This window comes from Denticeps clupeoides, chromosome 3 (genome assembly GCF_900700375.1).
Source record: "Denticeps clupeoides chromosome 3, fDenClu1.1, whole genome shotgun sequence".
In the NCBI taxonomy this organism is placed as follows: Eukaryota; Metazoa; Chordata; class Actinopteri; order Clupeiformes; family Denticipitidae; genus Denticeps; species Denticeps clupeoides.
Window position 1 is genome coordinate 18,021,924 of NC_041709.1, and position 15,113 is coordinate 18,037,036.

Sequence of the window (15,113 nt, forward strand, 5' to 3'; positions counted from 1 at the left end):
AACATTTCCCACTGCTTTCAAACAGGCTGTCATTGCTCCCCTGCTCAAAAAACCCACATTAAACCCGTCTCTATCGGATAGCTACCGCCCAGTCTCCAACCTTCCTTTTCTATCAAAAATTCTTGAAAGAGCAGTCCTGGCTCAACCTTCCTCATTTCTCCATGAGCATGATCTTCTCGACCCTTTTCAGTCTGGTTTCAGGAAAGGGCATTCAACTGAAACCTCCCTCCTTGCAATGATGGATGACCTTCGTGCTGCAAGAGCTGCCCGCAGATCATCTGTCCTTCTCCTACTTGATCTATCTGCTGCCTTCGACAAAGTTAACCATGAAATTCTTCTCACCACACTCTCTGATTCAGGAGTTACAGGAACCGCACTAGATTGGTTCACCTCTTATCTTCACGACAGGTCCTTCAAGGTATCATGGGGAGGTGAGACATCTGTCCTCTCTAGATTAACCACAGGGGTTCCAGGGCTATCACTCTTATGCTGATGACACCCAGCTATATCTGTCATTCCCACCAGAAGATGCTACTATAGCAACAAAAAAATTGAGCCTCCAGCTCAATCTATCAAAAACCGAGATTCTGATCTTTCCGGGCAACAATTCCCCTCAGCAAAACCTTTCAATTCAAATTGGCTCGCTACTGTTAACACCCACGGCATCTGCAAAAAGCCTTGGAGTTTGGATAGATGACAAACTGAGTTTGAACCATCACGTTGCTGCGATCTCCAGATCCTGCAGGTTCACTCTCTACAACATTCGCAAGATTTGGCCTTTTCTCTCGCAACAGGCTACGCAGCTCCTCGTCCAGGCAATGGTCATCTCCAAACTCGACTATTGTAACTCTCTCCTGGCTGGAGCCTCTGCAGTCACCCTTTAAACCACTCCAGATGATCCAAAATATGGCAGCCCGTCTCATCTTCAATCAGCCAAAATACACCAATGTTACACCTCTTCTTACCTCCCTCCACTGGCTCCTGGTAGGTGCTCAAATCCTTGTTCAAATCCTTGATGCTTTCCTACAGGGCTGTAAATGGAACTGTGCCCTCCTACATCAATACAATACTACCTAGCTACACTCCTGCACGCTCTCTCAGATCAGCAAACGAAAGGAGACTAAAAATTCCTTCTTCACGGGGTCTCTGATTCCAATCATCTCTGTTCTCCGTTGTTGTTCCTGGCTGGTGGAACAACCTGCCCTCCTCCACACGACTAGCCGAGACTATCACCACTTTTAAGAAGCAGGTGAAAACCCTCTTGTTCGAAAAATATTACAGACAAATCTAACACTTACACACGCACATGCGTACACATTGCACAAACAATACAAAAATTTATAAATACATTATAATAAATACATTATAATTAATTCTTCGTCTAGCACCTAACAATCTCTGAGCATGCTCTTCACTGACAAGTTTGAGCCTTATCAGGGCTCTTAGTTTGTAAACTCAATATTCTATAGAAATCGAACGAGAATTGCTGGTGTCTTCTTCTTGTAAGTCGCTTTGGATAAAAGCGTCTGCTAAATAAAATAAAGTAAAAGTAAAGTAAAGGTGGTATGCATTTCGGAGGTCCAGCTTGGTGAAGACGGGACAGAGGAGAACAGGAAGACGGCTGGCTTGAGGACAATCCGGGAGCATGGGTTGGATGGGAGAGCATCTTGGGTGGCGGGAAGGTGGGGTAACAGCGTATTATTGTAGCAAAAGGGGCAGGCAAACTCAAGGTCGAGGACAGGCAAAGGTCGTGGTCAAAGAATCAAACTCAGTAGTGTGTTTATAAGGAAGGCTCTGGGAAGTAAATTCAACAAAGAGAGGGCAGCGTCCCCCCTGGCCACCTGACCTTTATACAGGGAGTGCAGAATTATTAGGCAAATGAGTATTTTGTCCACATCATCCTCTTCATGCATGTTGTCTTACTCCAAGCTGTATAGGCTCGAAAGCCTACTACCAATTAAGCATATTAGGTGATGTGCATCTCTGTAATGAGAAGGGGTGTGGTCTAATGACATCAACACCCTATATCAGGTGTGCATAATTATTAGGCAACTTCCTTTCCTTTGGCAAAATGGGTCAAAAGAAGGACTTGACAGGCTCAGAAAAGTAAAAAATAGTGAGATATCTTGCAGAGGGATGCAGCACTCTTAAAATTGCAAAGCTTCTGAAGCGTGATCATCGAACAATCAAGCGTTTCATTCAAAATAGTCAACAGGGTCGCAAGAAGCGTGTGGAAAAACCAAGGCGCAAAATAATGTCAAGTACAGTGGCTTGTAGTACAGTGTTATTGGCTGTAATGTGTGTTTTTTGGTTTTTACTGACTGGTGCTCATTAATGGGTCCGGGACTAAATGAACACTAATAACCGGCGTATAGCGACGGCGGCCGACGAAAGAAGGAAGCGTGGACAGAGTGGAACGGCGCCTACTCTTGTTACGTTTTCATTCATACGGCCTGGCCGGGAACTGGGCAGAGCTTGTTGCCGAGCATTCCGGAGGGTGACGTGGGCGTGTTCGCGGGATCCTGGACTGCGTGATACGGCGCAGCTGCGGAGTGGAGCGCTTGGAGACCAACTTGTGAACACTTCCGGTTTGACAATTCGTGTGACCATTTGTTTCGTGGGTTTGGGTAGATTAGTTTTCATACTGGTCGGGGGGAGCCCGACCAGTATTTTTAAGATCTTTTTCTTATTAGATAGGTATTTTTATATAGGTATATGTTATTAGATAATTAGTAATGCTGTGTGTATGGGGGTTAAGATAACCAGCTTGGTTTGTCACCATACTGATTTTATTACCCACCCAACCCTCTTAAAATGTGCATTTATGGTGCTTCACTTGCGGTTTGTAAACGTGTGTTTGGTGTGATCTCCGATTTCTGATGAATTGTGGGTTTGTACGTGTGCTCTGAACTGTTGTCATGATTTGTGTACCGGGGAGGGTGGCATCAACCCTGCAGTACTAATGAGGTGGAACCGTTCCTGGCAGTGTTATTCCCATATGCCCCCAACATGCATCTTGTCTGATTTTATTTAACCAACAAATAAAATGTACTGTTTGAATTATACTTTGCGTGTTGCCTGTGTCTGGGGTGGACAAAGTGGGAGCATTAAGTATCTTACGGTCACGATAATAACTGCCCACGAACTGAGAAAAGTCAAGCGTGCAGCTGCCAATATGCCACTTTCCACCAGTTTGGCCATATTTCAGAGCTGCAACATCACTGGAGTGCCCAAAAGCACAAGGTGTACAATACTCAGAGACATGGCCAAGGTAAGAAAGGCTGAAAGACGACCACCACTGAACAGGACACACAAGCTGAAACGTCAAGACTGGGCCAAGAAATATCTCAAGACAGATTTTTCTAAGGTTTTATGGACTGATGAAATGAGAGTGAGTCTTGATGGGCCAGATGGATGGGCCCGTGGCTGGATTGGTAAAGGGCAGAGAGCTCCAGTCTGACTCAGACGCCAGCAAGGTGGAGGTGGAGTACTGGTTTGGGCTGGTATCATCAAAGATGAGCTTGTGGGGCCTTTTCAGGTTGAGGATGGAGTCAAGCTCAACTCCCAGTCCTACTGCCAGTTTCTGGAAGACACCTTCAAGCAGTGGTACAGGAAGAAGTCTGCAGCCTTCAAGAAAAACATGATTTTCATGCAGGACAATGCTCCATCACACACGTCCAAGTACTCCACAGCGTGGCTGGCAAGAAAGGGTATAAAAGAAGAAAAACTAATGACATGGCCTCCTTGTTCACCTGATCTGAACCCCATTGAGAATCTGTGGTCCATCATCAAATGTGAGATTTACAAGGAGGGAAAACAGTACACCTCTCTGAACAGTGTCTGGGAGGCTGTGGTTGCTGCTGCATGCAATGTTGATGGTGAACAGATCAAAACACTGACAGAATCCATGGATGGCAGGCTTTTGAGTGTCCTTGCAAAGAAAGGTGGCTATATTGGTCGCTGAGTTGTTTTTGATTTGTTTTTGAATGTCAGAAATGTATATTTGTGAATGTAGAGATGTTATATTGGTTTCACTGGTAAAAATAAATAATTGAAATGGGTATATATTTGTTTTTTGTTAAGTTGCCTAATAATTATGCACAGTAATAGTCACCTGAACACACAGATATCCCCCTAAAATATCTAAAAATAAAAACAAACTAAAAACTACTTCCAAAAACATTCAGCTTTGATATTAATGAGTTCTTTGGGTTCAATGAGAACATGGTTGTTCAATAATACAATTATTCCCCAAAAATACAACTTGCCTAATAATTCTGCACTCCCTGTACTCTGCATTGCCTGCTCTCTCTTCCGCTTCTGAGTAGCTGTCTCCCCGGCTGATCTTGCTCCCTCTGGTGGGCTTGAGGTGGTATGTTGGCCGTGACAATACGGTTAGTGACAGAGTCAACTTTAATGGTGGAGCACCTGCTGCGTTCCAGTTTTATGGGAGTCTTAATCCATTAACATTTACAGCATTTATCAGACGCCCTTATCCTGAGCAATTTACAATCAGTAGTTACAGAGACAGTCCTCCTAGAAGAGGACTTAGGGTTAAGTGTCTTGCTCAGGGACACAATGGTAGTAAGCGGGATTTGAACCTGGGTCTTCTGGTTCATAGGCGAGTGTGTTACCCACTAGGCCACTAGACTACTACCACCCACTAGGCTACTACCACCTCGGATCCATTAAGCCCAGGGAGGCCCAGACCCTTCAGCGACCACTTAGCCACCTGCAGTGCTGTGCCTTCAGACGATGTGCAGCTCCTGCCACTGCATATCCCTTTTGTCATTGTAGGGGCTTCATCGGGCCCCTCACGGCTCAGGCCCTTCTGCGTCAGTTGGGATGAGCAGACCCTGTTCCTTCCAGTCCCGAATGAACCCCCATGCCACCCAGGGGGTTCTGTAGCACTCCGCACCTCTGGAGGCGGACCCAAGCCCCCACCTGACCCACCCTCCCTACCAGCTACTGGAGGGTCCAGCACAGCCGCTAAGAAGGAGCCTCCAAACCATACTGCAAAAAACTTCAAGAGAGCGCCCTCACCTGTCTGAACAAAGGGGTATATTTGGGCTCCTCCACTTCACCCTGGACCAGCGCAGTCAGGCCAGGAACTTCCTCCCTACTGTGCCATCTTGAGGACACAAAGCGGGGGCAACATATGGACACAACATACACATACACACAGAGACAGACAAAATAAAGGGTGTTCTGGCTCTGTCACAGGGCACTCCGGGACCTCCCGTGGAGGCGAGGTTGGGAGAACAGGAGGCAGGACCCTGAAGCAATCACCCGGCGCTGGCCCCTCCCTTACATCTACCACCGGCAGATGCTGCCGTGGTGCTGGTATGGGAGGCAGGAGGCTGGGTGTGTCTCTGCGGGTGGTTGGGGAAGTATTTCGGGTGAAGGCAGCAGTAGGCAGCTCCAACATTGTCACTGAAAGGATGAGTTCCGAGTGAGGCAGGCTTGGCAGCACAGTTGCTGGTTTGGGACTCCACATCGCCATGGATGGGTGAGGGCTGATTGTCCTCGGCCTCTGGGACGTATCGGCATGACAGTGCATCTACCTTCACGTTTTTGGTGCCGGGGAGATAAGATACTGCAAAGTTGAAGTGGGTGAAGAATAGGGGTGTTGAAATTAATCGTATAATCGATGCATCGCGGTGCACACATTGCATCGATGCAGTGCAGAACATAATCGATCCCATCATAATGACGTTGCTTGGGGATTTTCTGGCACCGGCATAAAGGTTCTCGTTAAAAAAGTAGTGCCAGTAGTGACTGTGGTGGCCTGATCTATAGAGCACGTTTAGAGCTGCATTTTCTTTCTGCCACTTCGAAACACACACACACAAAGCGGGAACTGAGGAGAAACGGACCCTCCTCTGAGTGTCCAGAGATCTACGACACGACATTTAGGAAAACACGCAGATTTTTGGCGCTGACAGCGCCGCGCTTTAACTGTACACACAGTCTCAAAAGTCGTAAATAATAGTCGTGTGAAATGGAATGGTAGTAGCCTAGTGGGTAACACAGTGGGTAAAACACTCGCCTATGAACCAGAAGAGCCAGGTTCAAATCCCACTTACTACCATTGTGTCCCTGAGCAAGACACTTAACCCTTAGTTGTTCCAGGGGGGGACTGTCCCTGTAACTACTGATACTAAGTCGCTCTGAATAAGGGTTCTAATAGGGTGGTCAGACATCCTTGGACTTGTGGAATGCGGGTTTTTAGAAATGTTTTTGTCACAAGGGGAATCTGGTGATGCACTTGCAGACATACTATGGGCGGGGGGACAAGCTGTCGTACCGGGAGAGGACACTGGACACGTTTGGTCGGTGAGGGAGAGACTGGTGGGGACTGAGGATGGGGAGGAAGCAGTGGACGCGCTGCTGCGCAGCGGGGAGTGAGTTCGGGATCTGTGGGAAGTACCAGGGCAGAGGAGAACTGGAAGACAGCTGGTTTCAGGATGGTCCGGGAGCATGGACTGGACGGGAGGACGTATTGGTCGGCAGGAAGGTAGGGGAGCATGGATTCACGTCTTAACCGAAGGATCAGACAGGCTCAAGGTCAGGGGCAGGCAGAGGTCGTGGCCAGGAAGTTCCAGTCAGGGTTCTATTGAGGCAATGATAACCGTAATCGAATCGAATCGTGAGACCAGTTAAGGTTCACACCTCTAGTGAAGAACATGGGCCAGCGTACTTGGCGTGGGTTGTGCGTTCTGTAGGTAGGTCAGATTCTTGTGGTCAGTTAACACCAGGAATGGGTGGATCGCTCCCTCCAGCCAGTGGCGCCATTCCTCCAGCGCTAATTTCATGGCTAAGAGTTCCCTGTTCCCGACGTCGTAGTTTTGCTCAGCCGGGTTTAGCCTACGGGAGAAGAATGCGCAGGTGTTATTTGTTGTCTCGAGGGTTACGTTGGGACAGGACCACTCCCACACCGAGACTGGATTCGTCGACTTCTACCGTGAAAGGGAGCGGGGGGTCCGGGTGGACTAGGATGGGAGCCGTAGTGAAAAGTTGCTTTAGCTTGGTGAATGCCTGCTGAGCCAGGGGGTTCCATCGGAGGGTTGTGGGTTTGTTCTTGAGGAGGGAAGTCATGGGTTGGGCCACCTTGCTGAAGTTATGGATGAATCTGCAGTAGAAGTTAGCGAATCCAAGGAATTCTTGGAGGTGTCGGATGGTGGTGGGCACAGGCCACTCAGTGACCGTGGTGGTCTTGACCGGATCCATGGCGATTCCTTGGGGACTGATGTGGAATCCCAGGACGGAGATTTCAGTGGCGTGGAAGGTGCTCTTTTCTAACTTGATGAACAGACGGTTTTGTAGGAGACGCTGGAGGACTTTTCGAACGTGGGAGATATGGGTCGAGAGGTTGGGGGAGTAGATAAGGATGTCGTCTAGGTAGACAAACATGAACCGGTCTAACATGTCCCTGAGGACGTCGTTGACAAGTGCCTGGAAGGCGGCTGGGCTGTTGGATAGGCCAAAGGGCATGACCAGGTACTCGTAGTGTCCCGACGGTGTGATGAAGCTGGTCTTCCACTCGTCCCCCTCCCGTATCCAAACGAGGTGTTATGCGTTTCGGAGGTCCAGTTTGGTAAAGATGGTGGCCCCCGACAGGAGATCGAAGGCGGTGTTCAGGAGTGGGAGGGGGTACCGGTTCTTCTTGGTTACCGCGTTTAGTTTGCGATAATCAATACAGGGTCGTAGGCCCCCGTCCTTCTTCCCAACAAAGATGAATGGAGCAGCAGCTGAAAAGGTGGAAGGGCGGATGATGCCACTGGACAGGGATGCTGAGATGTACTTGTCCATTGCCCTCCATTCCGGGAGCGAGAGGGAGTATAGATGGCCCCGCGATGGTAAGGCGCCAGGGAGCAGATCGATCGCCAAATCGGCCAAGTCGTTCCGCATAGATGTTCTGGGGACGAGAGCGGTTCAATGGTGTGGCCTGTTGGGGTTTGTGGTGGAAGCATTGGCGTCCCCACTGTTTAATTTGGCTCTTGGTCCAGTCGATGTGGGGTTGGTGGGTGGTCAGCCAGGGGTAGCCCAGCACGATGGGGTCATGGGGAGTCGTGGTCAGGTAAAAGGTCATGTTTTCGACATGGTTGGGTTTGAGGTAGGTGAGTAGGGGTTCGGTCTGGAACAGGACTTGACCCGAACCCAACGGGCTTCCATCCAATCCCATGATTGCACGTGGTGGATCACACCGGGTGACCGGGAGCTGGAGTCAGGTGGCCAAGTCAATATCGATCAGATTCATGGCACCCCGGAATCCACCAGAGCTTGTCCCTGATGTCGGCCGAGTTTGGGCCTCCTCCAGCAGAGGGCGATTGGTAGCAAGAAGCGGGTGGCGGAGCAGGGGGGGGATTTGGTGCTCACCAGGGGGCTCTGAACCTCGGGTGAGCGGGGGAGCTTTCCGCTGGTTGTGGTGGGATTCGCCAGCCGGCGCTAAAATGATTCTGACCTCCACAGTAGTAGCATAGTCCCAGGATTTCTCGTCGTCTGCGTTCCTGTGGAGGAATCTCATACAAAGAGCGTGCAGCGCCCGACTTTTATACTCGACGCTGCAGGCTTCCCGCGCTCTCTGGCGGGCTGGATGCGTGTTGGCCATGACACCCTGCTATAACCCTTTTAGAAAACAAACCAATGACACTGTGTTAAAATGAAAAGAGTGTTCAAAGAGTGTTGTATAAGGAGTGGAGACCAGTTCCTTCTGACAAACGCCCAAAAACAAAAGAATTTTGTTTCACTTTCACGTGTGTGTGTGTGGTGGGGTGCACGCATGTATAACTGTGCATGAGAGAGCAAGAGAGAGAATGATGTTCATGGATTAAAATGATGTTAACACATATAATATTAACCACTATGTGGCACCCTTCACAGTCCAAGAGGCACAGCAGGAGCCTAAAGTAAATAATTTGCTTTAGATAACAGTAAAAACAGCTCAGAGCAACTAAATAGTTATAAAAATAGTTTGCAGTCCATAAAGCTATGGCTCACATAGTAGATATTTCTACTATGCCCAATCTTGTCTGTTACATGCAGACACCCATTATTGTACTGCTCTCTAGGCCCTTCTGGTACACCCAAGCAAATCACATCAGCCCAGAGTACACTTGATCTTGTTTCCACACATCTCTTCCACGATGACGACTTCTGGACAGATTCCCCAGACAGTATATGGCTTTACCTGGGTCCCACTGGTTTCTGCCTCATCTGAGCTGATGGCACTGCTGGACATCTTCTGATTTTGAAGGGAAAAAAAATTGATGTGTTTTTCATCTGCTGCGTTAGGTTTCCTTGGCCAACCATTATGTGAACAATTTTTTAAAAAATGCCTGCTACACATCTTTTTTCTGTTTCAGTAAATTACTGTGTTTAAATTTGTTCATGAAATTGATAATCATTAGCTCCTTTTTGCTATAATTCATTGATTATACAACTGATAATAATACTACAAAACCTCTGCCTTTGTGCAAGTATTCCTTTAGAAAATGATGCTGGATTGAAGACAAAAAGTGGTGACACCACTTCCTTTTAATTGCTCATTTTGCATTTTGTAAATACCCCCCCCCCCCCCCACCCACCCACACACACACATACACAATTTTTATTCAGAATTTTAAAGCATTCTTAGTTAACAGCATTTTATAACACCAGCCTAAAGCCTTTGCACAGTACTGTATGTTCATCAGTTTTTCATGACGGTCTGTGCTTTGCTGACAGATTAGTCCATTCAAAGCCACTCTGACCAATCAGGAAGATTCATTTCACTCATGCATATTTAATTTTCTTTTTCATTTCCAGTTGCAACTGACTGCTATTTGCATGCACACAAATGGTTTAGATTCACCCGGGAGACAGCACGGTCATTCATGGCTCTATAAAAAGGAAATATTCACAAATGGTGTTGGGTTGCAGTGTTTATACTAACAATGCAGTGTCACTCCTATCTGCAAGTGTGTGCCTGTTGGACCCTACCTTTACTATTTCACAATAAACATGTCTCTTAATAAGCCTTTATTTTATCAAGCACTGCTTTCACTTTATTGGTTTTGAACTGCCACCACATCTGAATATTTAATAAAGTGCATGAACTCAACTTCACAACAGAGGAGAATAAATGTTTTTCCCATTGACGAAAAGTCATCAAAGCAATTTAGACAAACCTTGCCATTGGTTTTGATGAACTATGAACTATTTATTTGCACCAAAGAACAAATTACATGTATAAAAGAACCAATAGTTATCTTAAGTTTCATTTATGTTTCTCCATATTTCTGTCCACATGATAAAGTCGATCTTAATGCATACTGAAACTGTTTCAAATTGGTACCTGATGAACGTAAGGAAAGGTGCAGCCATGTGAAACACTCCCACTGCTAATGCAGGGAATTACATGTGACCATCTTGCAAGGGACACTGCTGCCCAAATGAATCACGCCTAGAGAGAAACTGCTCTGACAGCCCCGACAGTCAATTTTGAGGCACAGGTCTGACAGGTTAGTCTAGAGGGCGTGGACTTTCAGACACGGCTGGGTGTGTAAGGTGGAGAGAGAGAAAGAACAAGTAAGATCGAAGAAAAAAAGTCAAGCCTTGAAAGACACCGGTGAAAGAGGGAGAGGAGAGGAAAGAAGAATATAAGGTAGAATTTTCTGAAGATTTCTCAGAGCTTTTTAGTACCTTGGCGTGGGAAGAACCTGAGTAGCTGTCTGTGACTGTGACCCTTAAGAAATTCATTTGGTTTATGTCCTACCAGCAGGTCCCAGCATTCCCTTTCCTGCACCTGCTGGGTTTTGGCTGTGAAAGCCGAGAACAGTGTGAAGAAAGTGAGGATGGCGGAGGCACCGAAAATTGAACTTTTTATCAAGGTGAGAGGAAAAGATCATTATCGTACATTTTCCAAAATCATTTGGACCTCTTTTAGTTTGCAGAGCTGGTCTCTTATGTGTTAAAATCTAAGAGACAGCTGACAGTGAACGTTTGTTGCTATTTCTGTATCAGGTCTTTTGAACTATTTTCCTGGTCTCCATTGCTCTTTCTGTGCAATTTGAGGAGCACAAATTGCATCTAAGGTGCAAGTGTTGTTGTTCTACTTCTGACATGGCTTCTTATTATTAGTTACAATTATATTCAAAACATTGAGGTTGATAAAATAAGTTTTTCATATATTGCACTGACTAGCCCTTCATGATTTATTACTAGAATTTTTTCAATTTTTTTATTTGTGTTGTGCAAGCCTCTCTTGAAAACTGAACTTACATGACAATATTACATATTGCAATATTAGGTATTACAATATTGTATTCAGAAAATCATCACAATATAAGTAGTCTTGTCTGGGTTTTCCTCTCTATGCTCAGTCTTTACCTAATTCACTGTAGGCTTCCTATAGGTTTGAATTGTATTCTACTGATATACATATATATTGAATTTAACTTATATATATTGAATTTGACTTGTAGGGTAAAGTATCATATAACTAATGTATGTATATACATGTGTTGTATATGTATGTATGTATATGTATCTGTATATATAACTATATGCATAATGTAACTAACATAACTCAGCAGTGCCATTCTTGTGTGTAGTGTTCACACAGCAATGCTCTGGAATTACTTTCAGCTGCAGAGTCCAAAAGCAATGCAGGATGACAATAGTTTCCTCTCAACCATCTTGATTAAACCAGTAGTATTAACTCTCAGGCTTTGCAGGAATACAATATTGTACGGGGCAGTGGTGGCCAAGCGGTTAAGGAAGCAGCCCCGTAATCAGAAGGTTGGAAGGTTGCTCCCCGGGCACCTGTCATGGCTGCCCACTGCTCACTCAGGGTGATGGGTTAAATGCAGAGGACAAATTTCACTGTGTGCACCGTGTGCTGTGCTGCTGTGTATCACATGTGACAATCACTTCACTAGAAAAAATAGTTCTGTCACAGGCATTCGTAGGAGCCCCCTGCTGGCCCTAAGTGGCTGCATCATTTGCTTATGTTTCTGCCTTTCTGTTCAGTACATATTTCAGGTAATGGTGTATGTAATGCTGGTACGTGGGTCTTTTTTTCTGTCCTGCAGGCCAGCAATGATGGGGAAAGTGTTGGGAACTGCCCCTTCTGCCAGAGGCTTTTTATGATTCTCTGGCTCAAAGGAGTTAACTTCACTCTCACCACTGTGGACATGAAAAGGTGAGGGAAGTATAAACGTTGACTGGTAGATAATACAGTCAGTAATAGGCAGGGACTGTGTCTGAAATTAATGCTGACTTGCCATTGGACGTGTCAGATCTGCAAATATAAGGAGGTGAATATAATAATCTTAAAACTCTCCCAGTGAAAATGATTGCCATTAATAAAAATGTTAAATTATTTTTCTTTGACTGTCATCAGGACAATCGGGAGGCCACTGATGTGCTGGTTTTTGTGCTTGTGAAAATTTTTTATCTTGATGTGAAGATGAGTGTTTCAGCCGTTAATGCTCTTCAATTGCTCCAAACAAGTCACATTACCAAAAGAACCAAACTACAAGCCCTGATTTGAAGTAATGCTCTGTTCCCAGGGCCCCTGAGGTGTTAAAGGATTTGGCCCCAGGATCACAGCCCCCGTTCCTCATTTACAATGGAGAGGTGCGCACCGACACTAACAAGATCGAAGAGTTCCTGGAAGAGACCCTGGCACCCCCTCAGTGAGTATGCTCACAATAACATACTGCACAACCTTTAACAGACCACACACACACTCATGCAGTGCACACACACTATGCAGTGCATGTCTCAGCAAATATCATTCTGAAACCTGAAACTGAAGTACCCTGGCGAAGTAAATCATGAGATTTCTGAGCACGTATGATCCAGCCAATGACATTGCATGTGTCAGAATATTTCTTGGTGATGGTCTCAAGGCCAGGTAGAGGGGGAGGGTTGCGTCAGGAAAGGCATCCGGCATAAATCTTTTGCCAAATCTTTGTGAGACAACCAGACTGGTTGGTCCGCTTTTTCCAAACGGGAAAAACTGAAAGAAGACAAGTGACTGAGCTCATGAATCGTGAACATTGCAATTTAAGTAGTCTAGTAATTCCAGGTACCCCAAGCTCTGCTGCCGCTACAAAGAGTCCAACGGTGCTGGAGATGACATCTTCCACAAGTTCTCAGCCTACATCAAAAACCCCAACCCCGGCCTCAATGACAGTAAGAATGATTTTGATGGTCTCCTCTTGCTGTGGATATGGGCCTACCCTATCCAACCTACCCTACCCTACCCAACCTAACCTTAATTAGGCTGAGGAAGAGTAATTAGGAGTGAACTTGTGATTGGTGTGTACCAAAAGAGACATGGGTGAGCTAGAGGCAGAGGTGAAAGACTGAATGTGTGTGTTCGGTAAAAACACACATTGTTATAAGGTTGTTGATTGACATGGGCTCTGTCAATTCCATAAAGCCAATTTATTCTGCCATTATCAACTGTGGTTGGATTTTGTTCAGAGGCATGTATTCATACCTGAACCACTAATTACCACTGGATTTGCTGGAACAATTTATACTATTGTACCTTTTGTGTCAATTCACCTGCATTCTTTCCACTGACTGCTAAGTTTGTGTTAGCAACTACAGCAGTAAGTTTGGTCAATTCCAATTAGATGAAAATCTTTTCTCCTATATAAAAAAATATATTTTTAAATGTTTTTCTCTGTAGTATTATATAATTAAATTGTCCTAGAGTCACCTGGCCAGATACTGTTGACTATATTCAGAAAAAATGGTTAATAAATGGTCCAAAAAAATTTGAGCTATGTGGTGGTGTGTGTCTGTGTGTACTCAATTCCAGTGTTGGAGAAAAAGTTCCTGAAGAGTCTGATGAAGCTGGATCAGTACCTGTTGACTCCTTTACCCTACGAGATGGACCAGAACCCAGACATTACCATGTCCTCACGGGACTACCTGGATGGGAACTCACTCACTCTTGCCGACTGCAACCTTCTGCCCAAACTGCACATAGTCAAAGTGAGTAAAACTCCATGCACACATACTGTTACCTTGAACTGGTGAATATTTATACCGAAATAAAGATCAATATAAAATTGTATTTTATTTTATACTTTTATTTGGATCATATTGATATGTGATTCATATACAGATATTTCTGAAATGTAATTTAATTTGCAATAAAGTCAGCAATGTAAATGTCTCCTCTGCTCTGTTTCAGGTGGTGTGTAGGAAATACCGGGACTTTGTGATTCCTGCCGCACTGAAGGGTTTAACACGCTACCTGGAGAAGGTTTACCAGCGGGAAGAGTTTCGTTGTAGCTGCCCCAATGACCCAGAGATTTTGCATGCCTACCATTCAGTAGCCAAATACCTCAATAAGTGAAATGGGCTAGAGGCAGCAACATGACATTGATTAACGTTTGGCACAGCGGTGGTTCTCAATCATGTTTTTTTCCCCCTATTCTCACCCTCTTCTTAAAATTTGATGAAATTACTATTACAAGGCATTTGCCAGTCATGGTACTTCACCAGGGGGCCTCTTGGAATAAGACTTGGAATAATGACGAATTTGAACCCAGCTGGATGGATGCGACCGATTATCATAAGGGCCTTTTACAGAGGGCCTGCAGTCTGTTACATTTGATGGATTTGGCTGAAAAAGACATTTCTCATCATATCTACTGCATATTGTTGTCATTGTAACAAGATTACCTAATTTCGCTCTACTTGTTACAATGACAATAAAGATATTCTGATTCTAACTGTTGTGTTATGTAATGTTTGCAAACATTTTCTGCATGAAAATGAGCATCAATTGTAAAATGCCTCAGAGCATATTGATTGTAATATAATGGTTATAACCTTTTATGAAACAATGATAAATCAAAATACAGCATCATAGTGTGTGTGTGTTTTTTTTTTAGCAAAACGTAATTTTCTTTGAAATGTATGGTGATAAGTGTTTGTATGTACTTTTATAAACGTATGTTTATATGTACCTTTATGATGTATATACCTTTATAAACACAATAAAGCTTTTGGAGATATAAATGAAAACACCGTCAATCGATCATAATTGTCCTGCACCCAAAAACATATTATAAAAATATTTCATAAATGAGGGATTTCGCGAG

General features: G+C 45.0%; 1 protein-coding gene across 2 annotated transcripts; it reads left to right on the top strand.

The window, feature by feature from the left end:
• The first annotated feature begins 9,914 nt into the window (after nucleotides 1-9,914).
• Nucleotides 9,915-14,863, top strand: clic3 (chloride intracellular channel 3). Of its 2 annotated transcripts, none has more exons than XM_028972831.1 (7): nucleotides 9,915-10,645; nucleotides 10,760-10,871; nucleotides 12,075-12,184; nucleotides 12,555-12,680; nucleotides 13,076-13,182; nucleotides 13,820-13,995; nucleotides 14,198-14,863. In XM_028972831.1, the coding sequence occupies exons 2-7, from the start codon at nucleotides 10,836-10,838 to the stop codon at nucleotides 14,360-14,362; spliced, it is 720 nt and encodes a 239-aa protein (XP_028828664.1). In that variant the 5' UTR covers nucleotides 9,915-10,645; nucleotides 10,760-10,835; the 3' UTR covers nucleotides 14,363-14,863. The 2 variants fall into 2 exon arrangements, with proteins under 2 accessions (XP_028828664.1, XP_028828665.1); XM_028972832.1 differs by having other exon boundaries at nucleotides 10,763-10,871.
• The last annotated feature ends 250 nt before the right edge of the window (nucleotides 14,864-15,113 follow it).

What these genes read in the sequence shown, in the direction of transcription:
- clic3 (XM_028972831.1), top strand. Translation starts at nt 10,836, where the DNA reads ATGGCGGAGGCACCGAAAATTGAACTTTTTATCAAG. An exon ending in AAATTGAACTTTTTATCAAG is followed by an intron (nt 10,872 to 12,074) that starts GTGAGAGGAAAA and finishes TCTGTCCTGCAG; the next exon opens with GCCAGCAATGATGGGGAAAG. An exon ending in CCAAACTGCACATAGTCAAA is followed by an intron (nt 13,996 to 14,197) that starts GTGAGTAAAACT and finishes GCTCTGTTTCAG; the next exon opens with GTGGTGTGTAGGAAATACCG.